The sequence below is a fragment of the Lynx rufus genome, unplaced genomic scaffold (genome assembly GCF_022079265.1).
Source record: "Lynx rufus isolate CCGP_SWC_20201006 ecotype Redwood Valley unplaced genomic scaffold, mLynRuf1.p SCAF_3, whole genome shotgun sequence".
Lineage (NCBI taxonomy): Eukaryota > Metazoa > Chordata > Mammalia > Carnivora > Felidae > Lynx > Lynx rufus.
In genome coordinates, this window is record NW_025814845.1 from 138,056,647 (window position 1) to 138,084,428 (window position 27,782).

The following is a 27,782-nucleotide window of genomic DNA, read 5'->3' on the forward strand; positions in this document are numbered from 1 at the left end:
ATTTTGATGATAACCCACAGCAAGAAATAATAACTATAGGCCCATCAATCTCACTTTCATTAATAGAAGTCTAAGTTAAATATCCTGTCTTTGAAAATGTTCCTCCAGAGCAGTGCTTTTAAGTTAGGAGAACCAGCCACTATGACTTTAATTGCAAGCATTACTTTTTTCTCCAATTACCATTAAGCCTACAACTAGCTTCTTTAACTGACTTTCATTAAATTATGTTGGAAGTAGATTCGGGGAATGACGACAGATGGTTTTAAGTGGGGAGTTCTTAGTTTAGACTAGAAATAGTGTTTTATTCCATCCTCCAACATTTTAGCAAAGTCTCACTTAAATCATATTCAAAGGATTATAAGAAACTTCCATCAATATATAAATCAAATGGTGCCACTTCCTTTAAATCTCTGAGCATGTTTGACAAGGCCTTCTCCACCTCCCCCCCTTCCTCTGCACCACCCATCCCCCTAGCTCACCACACCCTGGCCACAGAAGCCCACTTCCAGTTCCCTGGATTGCGAAACTCCTTCCCTCCTGACTTCTTATTGTGCCACCTTCTGCCCAGATGATCTTCCCTGTTTCTTTCCTTAATCCATTCCTGTCATCCTTTGAGCCTCAGTCAGTTCATCAGCTCCTCAAGAGAGTTCTTCTCTCATCTTGCAGAATAGGTAAAGTTTCCTTGTTATGTGCTTTCATATTCCTTATCACAATTGTAATTATATATCAACTGTGAAATTATTGTGTTCTTGTGTTTCCCATTAGACTGTAAGCTCTAAGATGTCAGACTGGACAAGTACTATAATATTTTTAATGCCTAGAATTGATGTATCACAGATGCTTGAATGAATCCATGAATAAACAATTTATAAATATCTTATAAAACTTTCAGAGAAACAAACTATTATAATATTATTTACATCCAGAGCTTAATTCCCCTTGTCTTGTCTTGAATGGACATGGGCAGCATTTTCTGGGTCATGTGATTCACATGACACACACACACACACACACACACACACACACACACGTTTTCTAAAGCAACTTTGACTTTCATAAAACAAGCCCAAACAACCAAGCATTACCCAAAAAAACTTCATATGCTCCCAAACAGAATCTAACCAATTTAAATGACTGGGTATAACATGAAAATGTAAAACTATCTGTTTTGTTTAAAATTATCTGATTTGTGCACACCAGCATGGATATTCATATAATTCTTATTCACATTAAGTTATTCTGAAAATGTATATGGATGGATGAAAAGTGGGAGAAAGGAGTCTCATAGCTATGAAATGTCTGCATGTTGACACCTTTTAGTACATGATTATCACTAAAGTTAATGGGTTTTCCTTCCCTGAAGGCTCCAGCACCCCCACTGATATGTCCATGACCTGTTTCTCTGTCCTTTCAGTCTTGAATTACCCTGCTGAGTCAGACAATTGGAGAACAAATTAACACCAACTGCAGAGGAGATTTTTTTTGGTACAAAATCTGACCTTAAAAAACCCAAGCCTTAAATATCTTTCCATCAGGATGCTAACAGTTCACCAAATTTGCATTAAAGGACCTAAGGTTTCATACACTCTCTCACTCATATTTACTCCACTCGTCTTGTCTTAAATAGAATGGGTATCAGATCCAACTGTTTGTCGATCCATTTAACAGGATCAGTCATTATCCAATTAAGGGAAAGGTAAAGGGGAAATCTAATTCTATTCTAGAACAGCTTTCAGACCCCTAGATACTTCCATATTCTTCTTCTCTCACACACCTTTTCTTGTTTTCTTACCTTACATCCAATCAGACAGATAACAGTATAAATAAATGTTATGTTTTGAGGGTAGGCGTCAAACACACACCTGACACACAGCGGGAAGAAACGCATGTGGATGGCATCAAGCCTTTCTCTATAGTGACTGACCTGCATATTTTTAAATTATCAGACCCGTCATGGTAGGTGGCAGGAGGCTTCTGCACAGAGTTAGTCACCTGGAACCCAGCAGCAGCCACATACTTGCTGCCTTCTGCAACTGCCAATATTTCAGGGCTAGAATCTGCTTCTGAAAGTCCTTTCTTGATGGTTTCATACTGCCCAAGACTATGCAAGAGCTGCGGATCCCTGTGGTGGTATCTGCCTTTGCTTTCCTCATGCTTCCTTGAGGATCTCTTAATCTCAAAGGATCCTCTTGGCAGGGAAAGGCTGCATTCTTGGTACCTTGTGCCTTTTCCTCTGCAGAGATGTAAAGAGCAACTCTCATGTTCAATCAGCTCTTGTTGCTTTTTACCTTTGGATTCCAAATCTATCAGATCCATTCCACTAGGAGCAGAAGACCCATCCAAGTTTCCACATGGTTTACTACTATTTCTCCTTCTTCTTCGTGACAGTCGGAATTTAACTTGGGCTCTTCTTTTTGCCTGAATCCAGTGACTCTCATCTGGGGAAGAGGAATCTGAAGAATCTGTGTAAAGCTCACTCCATCTGGGGCTTGCGATCTGGAGGTGAAAATCACTTCTCCCTTTTATTTGTTCTTCTGCATGCTCATATCTCTCGGAGGCCCTCCTCCTCCTCCTAGGCCTCTGTTTTACTGATTTCTTACCAGACTCCTTCCTAGCAGGGCTGAGCACCATGACAGGGGTGCATTGCTCAAATGCATCTTCTGACATGTCATGCAAGACGGCAGATCTAGACAAAGCAGCAGGCAAAGGATGGGAGATGGGAATGGAGAGGAAAGCCATGGGAAAACAGAGAGAGAGAATGATGAAAATGATAGCATGGACCAGAAGTTGGGAAATAAAGTTCAAATGAAGAAAATGCATTGAAGGGGGAAAAATTAAACCAGTATAAATTGTCCATGGACAATGCAAGGCAGAAGCAAGAGCCACACAGTCTCATAATACAGGAGAGGAATACAAAACATTGGTCTAAAAAATATTTAAATAGGATAATTTGCTGAGCACTTACCTGCAGATGTCCTGAGTGGATGGACAGACAGACAACCTTGACTGGCTCCTGGGAGCTGTCCCTGTCGTTGGACTGCTTGCCTGGAGAAACAAGTTAGATAATTTGGCATCTTGGTTAAGGTAATACATGGTCGATATCTTGCTTTTTTTCCACATATTTAAAAAATTACAGCAAACGTGGCTGCCGGTCATGTTGCTCATAACACAGCTCACAACATATAGGAAGTTAGTTCGTTTTGCAAAAGTAAAACTTATTTGAGGAACTTGGAACAGCTGAGATGCTGTACCACTTTGCTGTTGCTTCATTTATGAGAGAGGAAGACGATTCCACAAGTTTCTGTTCTATTTACTGTAAACATTTGAATGGAATGGCTCAGTTTGCCTTGGAAGCAATGGGTAACACTTGAAAATTTCATAATACAAAGGACATGAAGGCTATTGTGTGACAAAGATCACACCAATCTGGGAAGCCTAAATAATCAAATAGCCATTAGCCTGCTAGATACTGTCTGGAATAAACATTAAGTCACATCAAGTCCCTAGGAGATAATGTATTTGAAAGCAGTTTGTAGTATTTAAAAGCCGGTAGTTATTACTATTATTATTTCATCATTGAAACTAATAAAATCTATCCATCACACCATTATTGACCTTTTGTGACCATATTGAACCTGAGGATAATAGAGCCTGAAAAAATTCAGATTGTTAGCCTAGAGTTGAGCACATTTCACCAAACTCTTACCTTTGAAACACAGCATTTTCTTCACTAAATTTGACTTCTTTAACTTGTATTTAATACAGATGATGATGATCAATCAAAAGGTAGAAGGTATTGAGAATTTGCTGTGTGCCAGGCATTGTACTGTGGCTTTATCGACTGTCTCCTAAATCTTTATTATAATCTCACAGGTGGGAGATAATAACAACTAACAGTTTTGAGTGAATACTATGCTCTAAGTACTTTTAGAGCAATCACTGTTCTAAGTAATTTTCATGTGTCCATTCATTAATGCTCACAAGAAGTGAATGTGTTAAATGTTGTAATCAATTCCGTGTTATAGATAAGAAAACTGAAAAATTGGTGCTGCTTCATACAATTAGGTGCTAGGACAGAGGTTTGGGATGAGGAATCTTGCTCTGACATTTGTTCTCTTACCTACCTTGTAAATACACTTCTTCACACAGGAGGAAACTAAGGGAGGAGGCCTAGGTCCAAATTTAGATCAGTATGACTGCACAGATGAAATACAGTTTTCACATCAAGAAATAACAGTTAAGGTGGAAAGAGTAACCCCAAATTTCAAAGTAGTTCTAAAATTTCCCATATTAGAGATAGATGGTTGTGGGTCCAGAGAAAGATAAACTAATTGTAAAACTCAAAAATTGAACTCAATAACTTTCAAGAGGAGGCATAGTAGGCTGAATAATACTGCCTTATGCTCCCCCTGCCCCCTCACCTGCCCCAAGATGTCAACACCCCAATCCCTGGGATTTGTGATTATGTTTCCTTACATGACAAGAGGGATTTTGCAGATATGATTAAGTTAAGAGTAGTGATATGGGGAGATCATCCTGGATTATCTTGATGGGCCCAATGTAAACATGAGGATCCTTATGAGAGGGAGCCAACAGAGGTAGGGTCAGAGAGAGAAGATGGAAGGATAGGAGCAGAGGTCAGAGAGGAAGAAAGATGCTATACTTTTGGCCTTGAAGATGGAGGGAGGGGTCTTGACCAAGGATGTAAGTGGCTTCTGGAAGCTGGAAAAGGCTAGAAAAATGGGCTCTTCCCAAGACCTTCCAGAAGATGCAGCCATACTGACACCTCAGTTTTAGCTCAGTGAGACCCACACTTGACGTCTGACCTCCAAAACCATAAGACAATAGAGCTGTGCTGTTTTAATTCAACAAGTTTGTGGTAATTTGTCATGGTAGTCATAGGAAACTATGGATACACAATAGGAGATGAGACTTAAGCTAATCTTAAAGGCAAGCAGGAATTATTAAAGAAGAGATAAAAAATATTCTAGGTAGAGGAAACAGGATGCCCAGAGGGAAGGATGGTGTTCTCAGCACGCTCCCACAGACGGATTAACATCTGCATGCTTCTGGTTTATAATTTTCAGAGGCTCCCCTATAAACCCATGAACAATGTATCTTTAAAATATGTGAATGCCATTTTTGAACACCAGTCCACGTTTGATTATGTTCTTCAAGATTTCTATCAAAACTCATTTATTTCCAATTTTTAATTCAGATTAACTTCATTTCTGCATCACCAGAATAGATACATAGTCAATTTTCATAAAGTATAAGCATTCCTGTATTTTATGCTGTAAAGAGTAAGTTTTGTTAGGTTGTGCACCACTTATCCTACATACATCCACTGAGATTAGTAGGGGGTTCTGCATACAGCAGTCACTGAAAAAAAGTGAAGTTCACTACTCATTCTCTTTAAAAAAAAGCAATGCAGCCCAAAAGTAACCTCAAATTACAGATGACATTATAAAAATGAACTAAAATATGTTGAGCATCATAATGGATATCCAGGGCTACTTAATGATTTGTTGAGGCCGATTCTATAAATCTGCATATGGAAAAGATGTTGAAATGTAATAAACAAATTTTATAATCTCACATGTCTGAGCAAATGTATGTTCTACAATGAGAATATGATTTGTCAATGAATAATAATACAGAACATTAAAAAACATGGAGCTTCCCTTTGGACAGTTTTTGGTCCACCACAACACTGAATCAAATAGCACTTATGTCTATAACTCTCATGTTATTTTAAAGGAAATAGAAATTATCCTTATTGTCCATCAAGAATCTTCAAATAGCTCATATTCAATATTAGTGTATACATGTTCAGCTTGGTGCTGGGGCAGATGCTGTAGTATCAGCTACTGTAGCTGATGCTGTTAACATCTACTCTGTCCCTTTGGCCTTCCTCTGAGTTCACCTATACACTGACTGATTCCCACTTGAGTGCCTGTGCCTGTTGGGTTCTATCCCCTGGGTCTTTGATAACAGGTGTACTTTCTTGGCTGCACACAGGCACAATCTGGAAGTTTAGGCTAAGCTAAAACCTCTGGGGACATCTCTTGGACTGAAGTCCGTGGATAAATGTCAGAGATTTCCCATTCTCCCAAAAGGGCAGTCCTAAAGTGACTTTCAGTTTCTCAAAAGATCCCAAGCTGGATTAAGGCCCATTGACCCTAACTCATCCACACACCCCTTTACTGGCATTCCCACTTTTTCTGTCTTTCTTCTCCCAAACTCTATAGTGCCTCCTGGGATCACTTTCTAGAAGAACTACCTGCACCCAACTAAGACAGTAGAATCTATTTGATCAACTGACTGATATAAAATTAACCCCAGCTTGTGTTACTTTAGGTTTATTTGTTTATAAACATGAATTAATAAGGGTCTATTGTAATACATACTACAGTGAGTTCTTGGAATAAAGAAAAGATAGAAACCTGAAGAGGTTTCTTATTTAGTGGAAAAGAGATTCAAATGAACAGGCAATTTTAGTATAGTCTAGTATATCTTGATAGTCTAGGAATGGGAGTTCTGATGAAGGAAGGACACTTGATGTAGAGTGGAGCAGAGATTTAAAGCAAGTATCCTCTAGGACACTTGAACATCTGAACAAGAAAACGTGAAGGTGAACAAAGTGTTATAATGACTGGGGCGGGGAGAGTGCTGAGTGAGATAAGAAGTGATACAAAATCAGGATAAAGGAATAGACAGAGGTCCTATATGTCACATTTAAATGCTTGGATTGTATCCTCAAATGAATGGTATCACTGACAGATATTCAGCAACAAATGGAAATGATTAAATTTGGGCACTAGACACTACTTTGGCAGCTGAAAATTGGAAAGTTCAGGAGCGATTATAAGCAGGGGAAATATTTAGTATTCAATATATCCAGGATGTAGCAGGGAGTGAGAAAAGTGATAGTTTAAACAATATAATCCCAACTGGTTGTTTTTTTTTTTTGAATGTTTATTTATTTATTTTGAGGAGAGAGAGCGTGAGTGGGGGAGGGGTAGAGAGAGAGAGAGAGAGAGAGAGAGAGACAGAGAGAGAATTCCAAGCAGGCTCTGAGCTGTCAGTGCAGAGCTGGATTCAGGGCTTGATCTCACATATCATGACCTGAGCTGAAATCAAGAGTTGGATACTTAACTGACTGAGCCACCCACATGCCCCGGTTTATTTTTAAATATGATTAAAATTATCTCAAAAATGAGCTGAAAAAAGTAACATGGGGAAACATCTTTAATGTTTAATGAAAATTTTTTAGTCAAGTTAAGTGGGATAAGTGTCTTTAGAGTACTTTTACCAGATGTCAAAACATAGTATGAACCTTCAGGAATTAGGATAATATGTGTGTGTAAAACTATTATCTAGCTATCTATTTATCTCTTAGCTTTCCATTCCTTAGTACTTAATAAAGTTGCATTCCAAATTAGTGGAAAAAGGCCAGGCTATTAAATAGCATGAGGAGAAATGACTAGTCATCTGGAAAAATGTAAGGCTGGATCCCTGCCTTATTGCTTAGACTGAAGTTTAGGTGGAAACTTAAGACTTAATGAAAGACTTAAATGTTGTAAAATAAAAATAAAACTGAAAATATGAGAAGAAAACAAAACTGAGTATGTTTATAATATTGTGGAAAGGAATCCCTTTCTTAGGATGACATGAAATAAAAAATTAACATAGGAAGATTCAGGTAAGCATGATAATTAAAAAGATAAAGTCCTAATTTATAAAAAAAGAAACACACTCACCCTCCAACATTACCCCAGACAAAACTCAAAGCCATGATAATGCCATATTTCATAACACATATGATAGCCAAACAGCTAATTTCTCTAGTACGTGTGGATTTTTTACAAATTAAAGGGAAAAAAAAAGGAAAATTGGTAGATCCTAGAAAAAAATGAATAAAACACAAAGGTAGTTCACAAGGGAGGAACTGCACATGGTTTTTGGCCACATGTAAAAAGATGCTCAATCTCAATAAGCAAACATATGCAAATTCAGTTAACAATGGCACTTACTTTCAATTACCAGATCAGCACATTTATTTATTTATTTTTAACATTTATTTATTTTTGAGACAGAGAGAGACAGAGCATGAACGGGGGAGGGACAGAGAGAGAGGGAGATACAGAATCGGAAGCAGGCTCCAGGCTCTGAGTCATCAGCCCAGAGCCCGACGCGGGGGCTCGAACTCACGGACCATGAGATCGTGACCTGAGCTGAAGTCGGATGCTCAACCGACTGAGCCACCCAGGCGCCCCTAGATCAGCACATTTAAAAAAGATTGATAACACCTAGTGTAGCCAAGGTGGGGGAAACTAAGCATTGCCATATATTGTTGAGGTAATTGTAAATGGGCACAACTTATTTGGAGGGCAATTTGGTAAACGTCATTAAAATAAAAAAAAAAATCTATGGTGTTCACATCAGAAAATCTACTCAGGAATCAGTTTTTTTTAAAACACCTGCAAAATTGCCCAAAGATATATTCATTGTAACAAGAATGTTCATTACAGCACTGTTTGTAATAGCAAGAAATTGGCAATCACCCAAATGTTTAGTTATTAACATGGAAATACATAAGCCATATTAAGAAATGAGATATACCATGCAGACACACAAAGTGACACACACATATGTGTAGGATATATTTTTTAAGTAAGAAGTCAAGCTTCAGAACTGTATGTAGTATGGTCTCATTTGGGTAAATAATGCTTTCATGATATGTGCTATCATATGAATAGGACACATTTGGAGGAGCGCACATCCAACCATGAGCAGTGATTATCTTTGTGAGATAGGATTATGAGACACATTTAGTTTTCAGGCTATATATTTTATAATATGTAAAATTTTAATTTTAATAAAAGGAAAAATACATCATTTTAGTGATGTCATAAATGACAACTATTAATATAGAAATCAGTAATAGTATTTTCCCCCTAATATTTATTTGTCTATTAATTATTTGTTTAAAAGTTAATTTATTTTGAGAGACAGTGGGGGAGGGGTAGAGAGAGAGAATCACAAGCAGGCTCTGTGCTATCAGCATCAGCGTAAAGCCCAACGTGGGGCTCAAACACACGAACCACGAGATGATGACCTGAGCTGAAATCAAGAGTCAGAAAGCTTAACCGACTGAGCCACCCAGGTGCCCCTCCTCTAATATTAAAAAACATCATAATAATGTTTATTATTTATTTTTGAGACAGAGAGAGACAGAGTGTGAGCAGAGGAGGGTTAGACACACACACACACACACACACACACACACACACACAGAATCTGAAGCAGGCTCCAGGCTCTGAGCTGTGAGCACAGAGCCCAATGCAGGACCCAAACCCAGGAACCATGAGATCATGACCTGAGCCGAAGGCAGACGCTCAACTGATTAAACCATCCAGGCGTGCCTCCCTCCTCTATTCAAGTGATGAATTCTTTGCTTATTTAGCCTCTTTGAATTTCACTTTCATTCTTCAATTACATGTACTCAACATGATATCTACACAATTCCAGTGTTCTCCCTCCCCATTTATCCACCCTGTGTTGAACAAGGTGTGGGGAGAGGGTGTGGGGGCAGGACAGGATACACGCAAGACTCACCAGGATTTGTTTGTGGGAAAACCAAGAGCGTGATCTTGTCCTTCCTTTCCCTGGAAAGACTGTAATGTCTTTCAGATCAGCTTTTCAGTGGGTAAGGGAAGTGCCTAATATAGTGCCTGTGTGGTAGGGTAAAAGTGACAGAGGCAGATGGACCTGTGCCAGCTTTCCCATTCCTCCAGACGAGGGTAGACTGAGGAAATCCAGGTGTCATCTTGTGCTTTCACGAATGTGTGAAAGATACCTAATATTGCTAGCCTGCAGAAGTAAGCAAGGGTCATGAGAGTTAAAGTCAATGTGACTTTGTAACAGAGGGCCACAGAGAAGACTATCAGACAAAGGCCTGGCAATGACAGTGAAAATCCAAATGGGTTGGAAGGTCAGCCTGCTTGATTGTAACAAAGAGCCAGACACCAGATCTTGGTGCCTTAGCAATAAGTCTGGTAAAAACTCTCAGAACAGAACTTTAAAGAGAGGTCCCTGCCCTAGTATACACTGAAAATTGAACGGGTAATGGGATGAAAGCTTGAAAGACTGGATGTGATTAAATTTCGAACTGGTAGAGACAGATCATTTTTTGAAAAAAAAATATCAGATATTTCCCATACCAGCAGTAAAGAGAAATCAAAAGGAAGATAAAGGAAAGGCTCACTTTGAGAAAGTCACACGTTCCCCCCCACCCCCCACCCCCCACCCCCATATTGTGCAAAATATACCACACTTCATCCTGGGGGCCATGTGGGATCCCTAAGACACTATGTAGCAAATATCTGTACCATTGGCTGATTATAAAATCTAAATGTAGAAGACAGTGATCTTGAAGTTGAGTCTATATAATCTTGTGGATTACAAACGGTGCATTAAGAAAGATGCAGGCTAGACAAAAAGAAAAAAAAGTGGCATGATAAGTTGTCTTAAAACGTTCCTTTCAGCACACCAACTTTTGGGAGGAATTGAATATCCTTTCAAAAAAGGAAAGCCAAATCTACCTTTGGCAATTCACACCATTAGGGGTGAGGCTTAGAGCAACACTAGATTCTTTGAGACATATAAAAGAGAAGCGGCAGCTAATGGTGCAGAATCCAGCTTTCCTGGAAAGGCCTTGGAAGGCCAACAAGCAGAGCCCCACTGGTCTGCAGAGGCCAAGCTATGCCAGCCTAATGTCCTATTGGAAAGACAGCTGAAAACAGAGACGGAACAGAGATTGTCAACGAGGATTGCATAGCAGGGGATTTGGTTTGAAATACCAGCTTCATGGTACTTCAGGACCCATCATGGTACCCAGGCTACCTGGCAAAATTTATGCATCATGAGAGATAAAGAAACAGATTCACACAGCTGCCTTTGGTACCCCATGTCACATCTCCTCAGTCCACTCCTGATAGTTGCAGCCCTAGTGAGTAATTCCCTTGTGAGTGCCGATGGACCTCATGGTGAGAATGTCCCCTCAAGTGAGTGCAAGTGAGTCTCTACAATCTACTCCTAAAACCATGAGAACCCGTTTGGCTCTACAGAAGCCTGAATGCAAGGGAAATAATACCTCTAGGGACAAACTTAAAAAAAAAACGGGGGGTCAAAAGCTTCTGGATAAATGATCTATCCTGTCCCTCAGGTAGAAAGTTCTGAGAGACACTTTGGATATATCTCAGGAGTCCTATTAAAATCATAACTGACTTCAGGGCATCTGGGTGGCTCAGTTAGTTAAACATTTGACTCTTGGCTTCAGCTCCAGTCATTATCTCATGGTTCGTGAGTTGGAGCCCTACATCAGGCTCTGCTGTCAGCACAGAGCTTGCTTGAGATTTTCTCTCCTCTCTCTGGCCCTCCCCTGCTTGTATTCTCTCTCTCTCTCTCTCTCAAAATAAATTAAAAAAACTTAAAAAACCTTAAAAAATCATAACCGACTTCAAAATGCACTGTTAAATTGACTTTTTTACCCTTATTTGTGATTCCTGGGATCACTTCTGAAGTACACCACCTGCACCAAAAGTCTAGTCACCAGTATTGATTTGAAGGCAGCCCAAACTGAGAGATAGTTGGTAGCAGAAATGGTACCAGAAAGCAGACTCACAAGATAGAGTTTAGGAGCTGAGTCACTCATGGTCAAACATCACAGGAACTCTTTCCTGGTAGTAAGTGGGGGTGGTGATAATGCCTTGTGAGCTGTAGCGTCACTGTTGCTGGGTTGTACAGGTGATGGGGAAGCCTGCAGTAGCTCTGGAATTTGAATTGTAAAGGCCAGTGGTAATTATAAAGGATATGAACTTGCTTGGCTTTGTTAACTGCCTTGGAGGCTTCAATGAAACAGAATGGCAGGTTCAGTTTGGCCAAATAGCAAGCAAGGGTATTTTATGAAAGCTTGTGTATAAGTATAGCCCAAAGTACAGAGATGCAAGTTACCTCTAAGCAGCCCTCAGCCAAAAGGAGCAGAAGCTGGAGGATAAGTCATCAGCCTCTTGTTCTTCAGGTGGTTAATCCTTGGGGACATTCTTTCCATTTCATAAGGAGAACCTGATAGAATTAAGCCCTGTTGTCACCTCAGTGACCTCTCTACTACCACCCTTCTATTGGCTTCTCCTTTTTATCTGTCTTAGTTTCCTTCTCCCTCACTCCTGATGCCTAGGGAACACTTCCCAAACCAGCAATCTGTACAAGTTCTTGTTTCACCCAGGCCCTGCTTCAGTGAGAACTTAAACTCAGACACTGGAGGTTTAGGGTGGGCTCTATCATCAGAAAAATTGGCTGGCTGTTGCCATTGCACCTGCTGGCCTGGACTGTCTCCCATGCTCCTGGAGTTGTACGTATTCCCCATCTCCTGAGTCCCCTACATGCAGGTCTGGTGCCCAATCTGAGTCCCACTGCAAGAAGATGAAACTCCAGCCCTGACCCTTTCCTCAACACCATGCAGGTGATTATCTAGAGAGAGGAAAATTTCTCATGGTTATTACTGCCTCTTATTTTTCTACATTTTTAAATGTTTATTTATTTTGATAGAGAGAGAGTGCAAGGGTGGGGGGAAGAGGTAGAGAAAGAGGGAGATAGAGAATCCTAAGCAGGCTCTGGGCTCTCAGTGGAGAGCTTGATGTGGGGCTTGAACCCATGAACTGTGAGATCATGACCTAAGCCAAGATGAAGAGTTGACTGAGCCACTCAGGTGCCCCTCATTTTTCTACATTTTGATCTGTGTATCTACGGAGCTTTGATATCTATCTTCTGAAGGTATAATTTCAGTCAATTCCTTTGCCTTATCAAAAGGCTACAATGGTTCCTGACTACTTAATAAATACAAAGAGACTGGTTTGGGATTTTGGGGCCTTTGTGTTTTCACTCCCGTCAACGTTTCTGGTATATACCTCAACCACTCCTCTTAATTCCTAGGTTCCAGCAAAACCTAGCTTATTCGTTTGTCAGTATAATTACATAAAATTTATCATATTACCAAATGTGTCTCATACTTTTATTTCTATGCCCTTCTGCACAGAGAAAAGAGCAAAAGCAAGCTGCAGAATTTTCCTTAAGGCCTATCTTATTTTCTCAGCTTTACACACAGCCCTTTTCCTTTGAACTTCAAGGCCCATTTAACTTCTCTTACTGTATCACCCTTGCTCTAGCATTTATCATCTGTGTTCCTGTCTAACCATTTCCAAACTGCCACAATGTTCCACAGTTAATCTTTTTTGCTTCTTTTCCAGATTGAGAAAAGAGGCCACGTCTTACTCATTTTAGAAATCTTCATAGTGTCTTGTACGTAGCAGGTAGCTAATAACAGGTTGTGGGGTTGAATTGAGCTTGGCGACAGTTGAATTGGGTTGAACTGAGCTTGGTAATAGTTGGACCGAGTTGAATTGACCTTGGTAAATCCTGTCCTGATTGCAGTAGAGATAGAGATGACAATCATATCACAGTGAACCAAGAGAAAGGGCTCCATTCTTCTCTGTAAAAGAGGCAATTCTGCTCTCTAACAAAATAAATGAACTGAGGCCAACGTTTTATATAATTTTTGAGACAATTTCCTTGGACTTTGAAGTCAAAAAGCATATCAAATGGATGATGTATCTTCTGTTTTCTTTTAAAGAGAGGCGTAACTATTTAGGAAGTAACGTAACTATATTGTGTAGAGAAGAGTATGTCTTTCAACAAATTTTAAGCTGGCAGGGTCTGTTTAAAAAGAAAACATAGTAATTGAGGAGAGAAATGAATTAAAATCTTTTAAATGCATGGCCCTATTCAGCAGCAATGAATTGTTTTAATTCACTAGTTGGTACATTATGAGAGCTTGATAATTTGTTCATCCCTTTAATAGGTGCAAGATTGAAATGTGGCTGGGGAGGAAAAAATAACAATTGGCTGGATGAGCAGAATAATATGTTCTTTGAAATGAAGCATTCTTTGTAATGGATGTTTATTTCAGATGATTACATTGTACAGTGCATTTAAGTGGGAAAAACAAACAAGAGGCCAGCTGCACTAATTTTATCAAAGTTATTTATATCAGCAGTATAATTAAAGGCAGTAATTTCAAATTAGGTTTCCTGAGAATCCATTTATAGGCAACACAAGACAACTTGTCTCTATGGCATCTAGGCCATGATTATGCTCTGGGGGCAATGTTAACTACTGCCAATTGGCCTTGGCATTTTGAAAATTAATTATTGTTTTGAAAGATGCTAAAGCTGTTGCCTCCCGCTGCCCTGACCAGTTTAGATCCACTCCACTAGGAGAACCCAATATATAATTTATGGATGTGACAAAGAATAATCATGCATAATCATTTACAAATGGCTTCTCTTATTTAGTAATACATTAATAATACCTTATGAAGAATGATTCTGGAGCCTCAGATGGGAAATGCTGCTGCAATTTTTTTTAAAGCCTCCACTAATTTCGGCAGTAGTTCATGAGTAACATGTTGAAGAATTTAGTATAAAATGAAATATTAAACTGGATGTAGGGAACAGAAATGGGCCAGAAGCTGAAAGATTCTTTTTGGCTGTGAAAATGATATTTAACGATTAAATAAAGTAATAAATATAGAGAATATATTTACACAATCTCAGGGCCAGGGGAATTTTATAAAGGAGTCTTGGTCTAGTCCCACCTGACACTATTATTCCATTTATAACACTCTCAATAGGTGATCATCCAACCCCTGCTTGGCCAGTAACAGAATTCATGGTCTTCTGAGAACATCCCTCCTTCTCTGACCGTATCACCTAGCTATATCATTGCAGTATCACATTGAAGCAAATTTCTCTGTGGCTTCCAGCACCAATTCTAATTTTACCCTCCAAAACCACACAGCATTTTCTTATACTCTGAGTCTGTCTTCTTTATTTTTATGGTTTTTTTAAGTTTATTTTTGAGAGAGAGAGCGAGCGAGTGCAAGTTGGGAAAGAGCAGAGAGAGAGGGAGAGAGAGAATCCCAAGCAGGCCCGATGCAGGGCTCGAACTCACAAACTGTGAGGTCATGACCTGAGCCGAAATCTAGAGTCAGACTCTTAACCAACTTAGCCACCCAGGCGCCCCTCTGAGTCTTACTTCTATATCAGGGTCCTTTACTACTTATCGACCCTCATGTCTATTGTATTCTTGCACCCTATCCTTGATCATATTCTTATGCAAGTGTGGAGTATACTTTTGGAGCAGTGAGTACTTAACTTCACTGGAAACACAGGATGCCAATGATAAATCTGTAAAGGAAGATTTTAGACAATGATAGGACTTCAGTGTTAGGTTGAGTAGTGTTCTACATTATTAGATATGGAATCAGTGAAGGTTCTGATTAGGAGATAACAATGATGACAAGTGTCCTTACAAAAGATTAGTCTACTTAAAAATAAACTTTAAAAAATCCATTTACAATAGCACCTGAAGTATAAAATACATAAAATTCATCAATGGGGCAGAATAGAGAGTCCAGAAATAGATTCACAAAAATGATCAACTGATTTATGACAATGGTGTCAAGGTAACTCAATGATGAAAGGAACATCTTTCAAAGAAATGGTGCTGGAACAAATGAATATCCACAAGAAAAAAAAATTAATCTCAATCCTTACCCTACAGCATATTAAAAATCACTTAAAATGCTTCATTCAAAACAGAAAGCTAAAACTGTACAACCATAAGAATACAATATAAGACCTTTAAGACCTCAAACTAGGACAAGATTTTCTAGATGAGAGACAAAAAGTACAGATAATATAATACATCAAATAACAATAAATCATATAGTAAACTGTTGGTAAATTAGGCTTTATATAAATTAAAAACTTTCGCTTTTAGAAAGCAAGAGAATATACAAGGTACATATTGGCTAAAAATTTGTATATATGAAGAATCCTTAAGTGTTTGTAACTCAATAATAAGCACTCAATAAAAATAAGCTAACAATTTGACAGCCACTTAAAAATATATTAATTTCAAACATATATTTGAAAAGATATCCAAATCATTAATCATCAGTGAAATGTAAATGAAATCACAATAACATATTACCATACACCCATTAGAATAGTTACAATTAAAAATGCTGACAATACTAAATGCTGGCAAAGATGCAAAACCACTGGAACTTTTGTACATTCCTGGAGGAACTGTAAAAAGGAAAATCATTTGGCAGTTTCACATAAAGTTAAATATGCCTACCATTCGACTTCTATGTTATTTACCCAAGAGAAATAAAATCATATGTCCAACCACACCTAGACTTGCATACAAATGTTTATAGTAGTTTTATCAACAATAGGCCCAAACTGTAAACAGTTCAAATCTTCATCACCAGGTGAATGGATAAACAAAATGTGGTATATTCATGCCTTAGAATAAATACTACCCTGCATTACAAAGGGACAAACTACTAATATATGGAACAACATCAGTGAATCTCGAAATAATTATGCTAAGTGAAAGAAGCCAGGTACAAGACTACACATAACACAATCTCATTTATAAATTGCAAAACAATCTATAGTAACATAAAGCAGATTGGTAGTTGCTGAGAGTATCGATGGAAGAACTATGTAGGAGTCTAAAGAATCTTCAGGAGGTGGATAGCAATATTCTGTATTTTGGCAGTTTTATGTCAAAACTCAGTGAACCAAAGGATTTAAAGGATGCAGTCTATTGTTCTGTTTATTTGAGTTAGAGAGAGAGAAGGAAGGGGAAAAAAGCAAAACGATACTTATATTCATATATACCATATGTTGTGGAGAGAAGTGTGGGTGTCTATGATTTTGAAAACTTTATACACTCTAGCCATGATTCCATAGTTTGGTAGAAAATTAAATTTTTTAACTTTGGTATTTTGTTTATTGTCCTAAACTGGATCTTATGAGATATGAAGGACTTTAGGCATACAGTAAACAGAATAAATAGATATGCTTCAAGATTCAAAAAGATTCAAAACACAATGTAAAATCAATTGCAGGACTTAAATATGCAGCAGTGCTTATTGGCTTGGAGAGCGTTTAACAAATTGTGTCAAAAAGTGTTGGATAAAAAGCAAAAAAGAAAAACAAAACAAAACAAAACAAAAACCCAAAACTTGTCTGTGTATCTCCTGATCTTGTTTAAGAATGAATTCAAGCTATCATCTAAACAGAACATCAACAAAGAAACAATAGCTTTGAATGACACACTGGACCGGTTGGACTTAACAGATATAATCAGAACATTTCATCTTAAAGCAGCAGAATATACATTCTTCTCCAGTGCACACGGAACATTCTACAGTATAGATCACATACTGGGACACAAATAAGCCCTCAACAAGTACAAAAAGATCGAGATCATAACGTGCATATTTTCAGACCACAACGCTATGAACCTCGAATTCAACTACAAGAAAAAAATTTGGAAACACAACAAATACTTGGAGACTAAAGAACATCCTATTAAAAGAATGAATGGGCTAACCAAGATGTTAAAGAGGAAATTAAAAAGTATATGGAAGCCAATGAAAATGATAACATCACAGCCCAAAACCTCTGGGATGCAGCAAAGGCAGTCGTAAGAGGAAAGTATATAGAAGAAAAGGACAAATCCCTAGAAACACATACACTACCAAAACTGAAACAGGAAAAAATAGAAAATTTGAACAGACCCATAACCAGTTAGGAAATCGAATTAGTCATCAAAAATCTGCCAAAAAACAAGAGTCCAGGGCCCGATGGCTTTCCAGGGGAATTCCACCAAACATTTAAGGAAGAGTTAACACCTATTCTCTTGAAGCTGTTCCAAAAAATAGAAATGGAAGGAAAACTTCCAAACTCTTTCTAGGAAGCCAGCATTACCTTGATTCCAAAACCAGACAGAGACCCCTCTAAAAAGGAGAACTATAGACCAATTTCCCTGATGAACATGGATGCAAAAATCCTCAACAAGATATTAGCCAACTGGATCGAACAATACATTAAGCAAATTATTCACCACAATCAAGTGGGATTTATACCTGGGATGCAGGGCTGGTTCAATATCTGCAAAACAATCAATGTGATACATCACATCAATAAAAGAAAGGACAAGAACCACATGATCCTCTCAATAGATGCAGAGAAAGTATTTGACAAAATACAGCATCCTTTCTTGATAAAAACCCTCAAAAAAGTAGGGATAGAAGGATCACACCTCATGACCATAAAAGCCATATGAAAGACCCACCGCTAGTATTATCCTCAATGAGGAAAAACAGAGCTTTCCCCCAAACGTCAGAAATAAGACAGGGATGAACACTCTTGCCACTGTTATTCAACATAGTATTGGAAGTCTTAGCCTCAGCAATCAGACAACACAAAGAAATAAAAGGCATCCAAATTGGCCAGCAGGAGGACAAACTTTCACTCTTCACAGATGACATGATACTCTATATGGAAAACCCAAAAGATTCCACCAAAAAACTGCTAGAGCTGATCCATGAATTCAGCAAAGGGGCAGGATATAAAATCAATGCACAGAAATCGATTGCATTCCTATACATCCATAATGAAGCAGCAGAAAAAGAAATCAAGGAATTGATCACATTTACAATTGCACCAAAACCCATAAAATACTTAGGAATAAGTCTAACCAGAAAGGTGAAAAATCTATACACTAAGTACTATAGAAAGCTTATGAAAGAAATTGAGAAGACACAAAAAAATGGAAAAAGATTCCATGCTCCTGTATAGGAAGAACAAATATTTTTAAAATGTCAAAACTACCCAAAGCAATCTACATATTTAATACAATACCTATCAAATTAAAAAAATTTTTTTTCCAACGTTTTTATTTATTTTTGGGACAGAGAGAGACAGAGCATGAACGGGGGAGGGGCAGAGAGAGAGGGAGACACAGAATCGGAAACAGGCTCCAGGCTCCGAGCCATCAGCCCAGAGCCTGACGCGGGGCTCGAACTCCCGGACTGCGAGATCGTGACCTGGCTGAAGTCGGACGCTTAACTGACTGCGCCACCCAGGCGCCCCACAATACCTATCAAATTAACACCAACATACTTCACAGAGCTAGAACAAATAATCCTACAATTTGTATGGAACCAGAAAAGACCCCGAATAGCCAAAGCAATCTTGAAAAAGAAAACCAAAGCAGGAGGCATCACAATACCAGACTTCAAGCTATACTACAAAGCGGTAATCATCAAGACAGTATGGTACTGGCACAAGAACAGACACTCAGATCAATGGAACAGAATAGAGAACCCAGAAATGGACCCACAAACATATGGCCAACTAATCTTTGATAAGGCAGGAAAGAATATCCAATGGAATAAAGACAGTGTCTTCAGCAAGTGGTACTGGGAAAACTGGACAGCAACATGCAGAAGAATGAACCTGGACCACTTTTCTTACACCATACATAAAAATAAACTCAAAATGGATGAAAGACCTAAATGTAAGACAGGAAGCCATCAAAGTCCTTGAGGAGAAAGCAGGCAAAACCTCTGTGATCTTGGCCGCAGCAACTTCTTACTCAACACGTCTCCGGAGGCAAGGAAAACAAGCACAAAAATGAACTACTGGGACTTCATCAAAATAAAAATCTTCTGCACAGCGAAGGAAACAATCAGCAAAATTAAAAGTCAACCAACAGAATAGGAGAAGATATTTGCAAATGACATATCAGAAAAAAGGTTTAGTATCCAAAATCTGTAACTTATCGAACTCAACACCCAAAAAACAAACAATCCAGTGAAGAAATGGGCAAAAGACATGAATAAACACTTCTCCAAAGAAGACATCCAGATGGCCAATCGACACATGAAAAAATGCTCAACATCACTCATCATCAGGGAAATACAAATCAAAACCACAATGAGACACCACCTTACACCTGTCAGAATGGCTAACATTAACAACTCAGGCAACAACAGATGTTGGCGAGGATACGGAGAAAGAGGATCTCTTTTGCATTGTTGGTGGCAATGCAAGCTGGTGCAGCCACTCTGGAAAACGGTATGGAGGTTCCTCAAAAATGGAACTACCCTATGACCTAGCAATTGCACTACTAGGCATTTATCTATGGAATACAGGTGTGCTGTTTCGGAGGGACACATGCACCCCCATGTTTATAGCAGCACTATCAACAATATCCAAAGTATGGAAAGAGCCAAATGTTCATTGATGGATGAATGGATAAAGCAGATGTGGTATACACACACACACACACACACACACACACACACACACACACACACACAAAATGGAGTATTACTTGGCAATCAAAAAGAATGAAATCTTGCCATTTGCAACTTAAAGATGGAGAACAACCAGAGGGTTACCGGAGGGGTTGTGGAAGGGGGGGATGGGTCAAAGGGTAAGAGACATTAAGGAATCTACTCCTGAAATCATTGTTGTAGTATATGCTAACTAACTTGGATGTAAATTAAAAAAAAATTAAATTAAAAAAAGAATGAAGTTAAGCTAACTCATACAACATATATAAATGCAAACATCACACAAATACATATAACAGAAGACAAATATGGTTAAAATAAATGTGAGAAACTTTTAGGGAAAAAAACAGAGGGAAAGGTTCATGACATTAGTTTTGGTCATGATTTCTTGGCTATGATATGAAGAACACAAACAATAAAAGTAAACATAGGTAAATTGGACTACATCAAAATTTAAAATTTCTGGGCATCAAAGAATACAATCAACAGAGTGAGCAGGCAACCTACAGAATAGGACACAATATTTGCAAATCATATTTCATATAGGGGGTTAATATCTAGAATATATAAAGAACTTCTACAACTTAACATCATGAAAACAAAAAACCCAAACAACCCAATTAAAAAATGGGGAAAACATTTGAACAGAAATTTCTCCAAAGAAGATCCTGAAATGACTGTCAGCATAAGATGCTAACAACACTAATCATTAGGGAAATGTAACTCAAAACCACAATAAGATAATCATACCCATTAGGCTGACTACCATAAAAAAAATAAAAATAAGTGTTTGCAAGGATGTGGAATAATCAGAACCCTTGTGCACTGTTGGTGGTGAGAATGTAAAATGGTACAGCCACTAGGGAAAATAGTATGGGAGTTCCTCAATAAGTTAAATAGAGAATTATCATATGGTCCAGCAATTCTACTTCTAGGTACATACACAAAATAATTGAAAGCACGGTCTGAGAGATATATTGGTACACCCATGTTCATAGCATCATTATTCACAAGAGCAAGTGGTAGTAACAACACATATGCCCACTGATGGATGAATAGATAAACAAAATGTGGTATATACATGAATAATTCCTCAGCTTTAAAGAGGAAGGAAATTTTGACACATTATACAACACGAATGAACCCAAAGGACATTAGGCTAGTGAAATAAGCCAGTCACAAAAAGACAAATACTGTTTGTTTCCACTTATTTGAGATACCTAAAGTAGTCAAATTCATAGAGACAAGAAGTAGGAAAGTGGTTTTCAGGGGCTGTAGAGAGGGGAGCAAAGGGGAGTTGTTTAATAAGTATACATTTTCAGTTCTGTAAGATTAAAAAGAGTTCTGGAGATTGCACAATGATGCGAACATATTTTATGCTACTGAAATTATACACTTAAAAATTGGTTGGTAGCACATTTTATGTTATGTGTATTCTAACCACAATTAAATTTTTTTTAAAAAAATGTAAGAAGAAAATGGGCTAAGAAAGAAATGAGATCAAGTAAGATGAGATATATACGTTTTGGTACACTGGCCATAATAATAAACGAACATGGTTCTAAAGATTTTAGTCCTTGATACAAAGAATCATATGATTTATACTCTCCATAAGAAAAACAAACTGGGGGCGCCTGGGTGGCGCAGTCGGTTAAGCGTCCGACTTCAGCCAGGTCACGATCTCGCGGTCCGTGAGTTCGAGCCCCGCGTCGGGCTCTGGGCTGATGGCTCGGAGCCTGGAGCCTGTTTCCGATTCTGTGTCTCCCTCTCTCTCTGCCCCTACCCCGTTCATGCTCTGTCTCTCTCTGTCCCCAAAAAAATAAATAAACGTTGAAAAAAAAATTTAAAAAACAAAAACAAAAACAAAAACAAAAACAAAAAAAACTGAATCATCAGAAGCACAATTGCTGGTGCTGAGACCAAAAAGAAGTTTCATCTCCGGGTGGTCATTTAAGAGCAATAGTGTTGAACATTTATGCTCAACACAAGTTTTATAATGAATGCACTCAGGAGTTTCAAACACATGTCCATGATTATTTTCCAATGGTATATAATGTCAAAGTAAACTTCAGTGTGACAGAAAAATTTTTACTTTGACATTATGCCATCGGAAGATAATAATGAACATGTATTTGAAATTGTTGCTGTGTTCATTATGAAATATTTTTAGCTCCTTCCCCTGCCCCCTCCCTTTTCAAATCTTCACTGCTTGTCTGCCATGTCTGTATCATGCCATCTGGATTGATAGATAGTGAAACTTAAGGGAGAAAGAGAGGTGCGATAGATTTCTCTACAAAGGAAAGTTTGAAAAAGAAATAAATAAGATCTATGAAGAAGATGGAGTAATGGCAGAAGGATAAGGAGCTGAGAACAGCTTTAAGAGTTTTGTGGATGAGATAAACATGAACAGCTGTTTTAATGAATGAGCATTTAGGGGATGGACATAAGGAAAGGATCTTTAGGAATTCTTACTGTGTGTTCTCTGCCCTGATTCCAACTTCATTTCCACTTCTGCCTCCTATCCATACATCACTACAAGAAAACCTTCATTTATGAAAGAGATCACCAGTGATTTCAGAATTGGGATTTCATTTCTTTTGCATAACATTTTGTGTTGACACAGTACTTAAATTGGGAGCAAAAAAAGCTGGACTTACTTAGTCGGTGTACATGAAAAGCGGCCCACAGAAGAGTAAAATAGGGGATCTCAAGTATGATTTGCTATCTAGCTTAATTCAGGAATCAACATTAGAATAGCTGGAGGAAAAGCCAGAAACCAGATAATACTTTATTAACACTGTGTCTCTCAACAGGGTTGTCGATTAAGAGGTGAAATGAGTTCAGAGTTATATATTCCCAGTCCTACGCTTCCATGAAGCTATTTCCTTTGGCTACAGTGTGGAGTCAGATGAGGTCAGTGAAATGTAAGCATCTTCTTGAATATATTATGAAGCTTATCAAAATGTGTGCTTGAATAAAAAGCTGGAAAATAGTCACAAGGAAATTATTCAAAAATGAACATATAGGCAGGGCCAAGAGCTAGCAGAAGAAACTTTTGAGGCACACTTATGTGCATAGATAAAAGGATAGTGAAGATATTAAATTTCAATATCATGGGCCATGACTGTAGATAATTTTAGCCTGGAAAATTTAAAAAATTTGTCCAAACATGTTTATACAAAAAATTCAGCAAATTTCCTATAGTATATTTAACAGCCACCTTCTATTATACCCATCAAGTTAAACAGCTTGCAAACGCATGCCTAACTAAATGTTTAAGCTGGATTTTTATACATGATTATTGACATTTTACATAAGCAAAAGCACGTTTAATTTTAGAATAGTTGATTTATAGATATTTAGACTAATAATCTAATAATTGAGCTAATTGTTAAGGCCACCCTTTGTTCATTAAAATCATATTATCTATATCACAGAGAATGTTTGCTTTTCTATTTCTAATGCCAAAGGTGTACAAATGGGCAATAAGACAAGAAAATGTAAAAAAAAAAGATTTTATAATATTAGTCTCAGTTTTTAAGCTTCCTTCATTTATAATTTGTGTCTTTATGGTTTTAACACAAAATCTCATTATCATATTAACCTGTAAGTGCAGTCTCTCTGTTGTTCCTAAAATAACTTTTAGCATCTGGCAAATACAATACACTTGTTTAATGTTATAACATGTCATTCTTGCATTCCCTACATTCCCTATATAATATCCCATTCTTGCATTCCCATGTTAATTTTGTAGTGTCTGCTGTAAGAAGCTAAAGAATATTTCTTAACATGAGTTGTTATTTCATCAAAACTGTCACCTTTCAAGAATAAAATGATAGTTTAACTTTGATTGAGACAGCGTAGGGAAATCAAGTAATAACACTGTTTGGAAAAAGAAAGGAAAGAACTTAAGTTACTACAATTCCTGTAATTTAGTTATTATGACTAACAATACTTTAAGAAAATGATGACTGTTTTCAGGGAATAAAAGGTTTCTAAAGGAAATTAGAAAAACAATTTGAGTATAGTTGACACACAATGTTACCATTAGTTTCAGGTGTACAACTTAGTGATTTGAGAAGTTTATATACATTATGCTATGTTCACTACAAGTGTAGACCATCTGTTCCAATACATCACCATTACTATATTATTGACTGTATTGCTTATGCTGTGGCTTTCATTACTGAGACTTATTAATTATTCATTCCATAACTGGAAGCCTGTATCTTACTCTCCCCTTTACCCATTTTGCCCACCCACTCCCCTTCTGTCTGGCAACCATCAATTTGTTCTCTGTATTTATAGATCTGAATTGTGTGTTTTGTTTGTTAATTAATTTTTTAGATTCCACTTATGTGGAATTATATGGTATTTGTCTTTCTCAGTCTGACTTATTTCACTTGGCATAATACCCCCCCCCCCCCCGCCAGGACCCTCTAGATCCAGCCATGTTGTCTTAAATTCTCACATAGCATGACTTCATCCTTTTTTATGGCTGTGTAATATTTCTGTAATATTTCTGTGTGTGTGTGTGTGTGTGTGTGTGTGTGTACCTCATCTTCTTCATCCATTCATCTATTTATGGATACTTTGGTTGTTTCCATATCTTGGCTATTATAAATAATAGTGCAATAAACATAGGAGTGCATACACCTTTTTGAGTTAGTATTTTCTTTGGGTAAATACCTAGCAGTAGAATTATTAGACCATATGGTATTTCTACTTCTATTTTTTTGAGAAGCCTCCATACTTGTTTCCACACTGGCTGTACAAATTCACATTTCCACCAATAGTTGATGAAAGTTCCTTTTCTTCCACATCCTTGTCAACATTTATTATTTCTTGTCATTTTGATTTTAGCCATTCTAACTGGTGTAAGGTGATATCTCATTGTAGTTTTGATTTGCATTTCCCTGATCTTCTGCTCATTTTTTAATTGGATTGTTTGTCTTTTTGTTGTGGAGTAGTATATGTTGTTTATATATTTTGGATATTAGCCTGTTATTCGATCTATCATTTTCAAATATCTTCTCCCATTCTGTAGGTTATCTTTTTGTTTTGTTGATAGTTTCCTTTGCTGTGTAAAAGCTTTTAATTTTGATGTAGTCCAAATAGTTTATTTTTGCTTTTTTCTCCAAAAGGAAATTAACTCTGTAACATGCATAAATCTGGGGTTGACTAAAGGTCTTGGGATGCATACCTTCTGAAAACCTAGGGTTTATTATATGTAGTTATTACATATTACATCAGGAATAGAAAACTGCAAGGAAGATATTAATTCCTGAGCTAGCACAGAAGTTAATAAATATCTCTAAGTTTACTTCAATGGAAGGCAAATATTTATGTCAGTGAAGGAGTCAAGGACATGCCACCTCAAAATATGCTGCTTTGGCATATTGATTATCTTGAGCTGAAGGCATTTGAAAAACAGCAGGTCCAAGAAGGGCACTCTGTCCTCTCCTTTTCTTTCCGAAAGCAGGAGATGCAATTTCCACATGAAAGATGTCTTCCATATACCAGAAAGAAAGAAACATTCTTATTACCAGTAACAAGGAGTTGAGGTTGAAAGAAATCTGTACAAATAGACCTTGCTAACATAATTCTTAACTTCCTTTAGTCTCCCCATGCATTTTACTTGCTTTTCCACAATTGCTACACTTTGTTCAACTCAGTATATAAGCACTCAGGCCTACACACTTCTTTGGGTCTTCATTTTCCTGTGAGGACTCTCATGTACATGTAAAATCTTATAAATAAAATTTATACTTTTTTCTCTTGTTAATCTATCTTCTGTCAGTCCCAGCTGGAAACCCTAAGAGGTTAGAGGAGAGATTTTATCTCCCCTACACCAGGAGCAAATTTTCTCTTCTTGGGCCACAAGAGGAGTGGAACTTCGTTGGGAAACATAAATCAGATGGATACATTTAGGAACTCTAAAGAATTCCAAAAGGCAAACTTCTATGCTAGTCTTTCTCTCTCTCTCTTTGATTTCTATTTATTTTCTTCTTTTTTCTTATTGTTAGGTTCTTCCTCTCCAGACTGGTGCTAGAGACTAGTAGGACCAGGAACACAGTTGGTTTATCTAAGTTGGAATTAAATATTATACAAACTTTCCTGATTTCTTTGGCTTGATTTGCCTTGTGTACAACTGTTCAGAAGCTGTCAAATTGAAAATCAACATAAAACTTATATCTTGGGTCTACTAATGGAGACACTGTGTTCCTCTTCTTATGGAAGTCTTTCTACCCTCCACTCCCTTTCCCATAATGCTAACATTATCTCATTTCCACTGGCTGTACTGTCCAGGTTGAATTCCTGATTTGCTAGATCATCACAAAGTGTTAGTAACTTGACTTTATATTTGGATCAGTTACTCAACAAATTTAACTGAGCTTAGGTATACATTTTCTCATAAATAAGTATGTGGCAGAATTAGTGATTCCATTAACTTTTTGCCTTTCTCTGGATGGTAATTTTGAGATTTGGCTTTAAGTTTCCATTGTCCTACAGGAAAAGAAAAATGCATGACTCAATTTGTTCCTTTTTTTACAATAAACACAATAAAAAGCTGGTTCTTTTTTACTCTTGCCTTTCGATAGTCAACGGTGTTGAAATTTCCTATAGTATACTGGACCACTTGGATTTATTTTCCCACCAAGTGGACAGTTGCTACGGGTTGCTTAAATGTCACTTCAGTTCTGGATGAACCATTCTCACTGGATTTATAAATCACTGCCTTGCATTTTTTTGGCTTTGTTGCATGTTTATCTTTTGACTAAGGAGACAAGTATGCTAGATCTCTTTGTAGAGTTCTTTCCATAGCTAGTGTTACAATTACATTTTTTCATATGTATGTGAACAAATGGATGCAAGTGTTTAATGGAAGCTTGCTGGATATACTACATACCCTTCTGGTTTGCTCCTCTAGAACTCCAGATTTGCTAAACATATTTTGGAGAGTTAGTGTATTATGTGTTCTGTGGACCTGTCAAAATAATCCTCCTAAAATACCTCTATCTATGGAGTGCTACAGTAAGTATTATTTGATAACAATGAATTGAATTCTTTAATATCATTATTAGGCAATCCTGTAGATTAAGAATAAGAAAAAAATCCCTTTCGTGTAGGCTAAGCACTTACTGAAATACCACATTTCTATATTTTGTTTTTATAAAATATAATTTTTTGCTAACAATGGGGGTATAATGGACAAGAAAGAAGAACTACATTTATATGAATAAAAGATACCCAAATTCTGATTTTGAAATAGTTAATGAAAGGGGAAAATTACTAGAGTTCCTCTTCTTGTTAATTCCCTAGCTGTGATGGTTATTTGGTGTGTTACCTTGATTGGGTGAAGGGGTGCCCAGAATGAACATTATCTGGGTGTATTTGTTAGGCTATTCCTTGAGATTAGCATGTAAATCAATAAAGCAGATTGCTTTCCTCAATGTGGGTGGACATCATTCAATTTGTTGAGGGCCTGAATAGA

General features: G+C 37.5%; 1 protein-coding gene and 1 long non-coding RNA gene across 5 annotated transcripts in view; one reads left to right on the top strand and one right to left on the bottom strand.

The window, feature by feature from the left end:
* MARCHF1 (membrane associated ring-CH-type finger 1) overlaps positions 1–3,200 on the bottom strand; it is an 87,075-nt gene extending 83,875 nt beyond the window's left edge. The window contains exons 1-2 of one of the 3 annotated variants that reach the window (XM_047092454.1): positions 2,966–3,199; positions 1,925–2,686 (exon numbers count right to left, since the gene is read on the bottom strand). In XM_047092454.1, coding sequence (XP_046948410.1) covers positions 1,925–2,686; positions 2,966–3,165 — 962 coding nt within the window. In that variant the 5' untranslated portion in view covers positions 3,166–3,199. Of the gene's footprint in view, positions 1–1,924; positions 2,687–2,965 lie in introns of all 3 variants that reach the window. The other 2 variants (XM_047092455.1, XM_047092456.1) reach the window with 2 other exon arrangements.
* LOC124521347 (uncharacterized) overlaps positions 605–27,782 on the top strand; it is a 28,008-nt gene continuing 830 nt past the window's right edge. The window contains exons 1-3 of one of the 2 annotated variants that reach the window (XR_006964450.1): positions 630–671; positions 2,429–2,502; positions 23,101–23,200. This is a non-coding gene — a long non-coding RNA (uncharacterized LOC124521347). Of the gene's footprint in view, positions 672–2,428; positions 2,503–23,100; positions 23,201–27,782 lie in introns of both variants that reach the window. The other variant, XR_006964451.1, reaches the window with a different exon arrangement.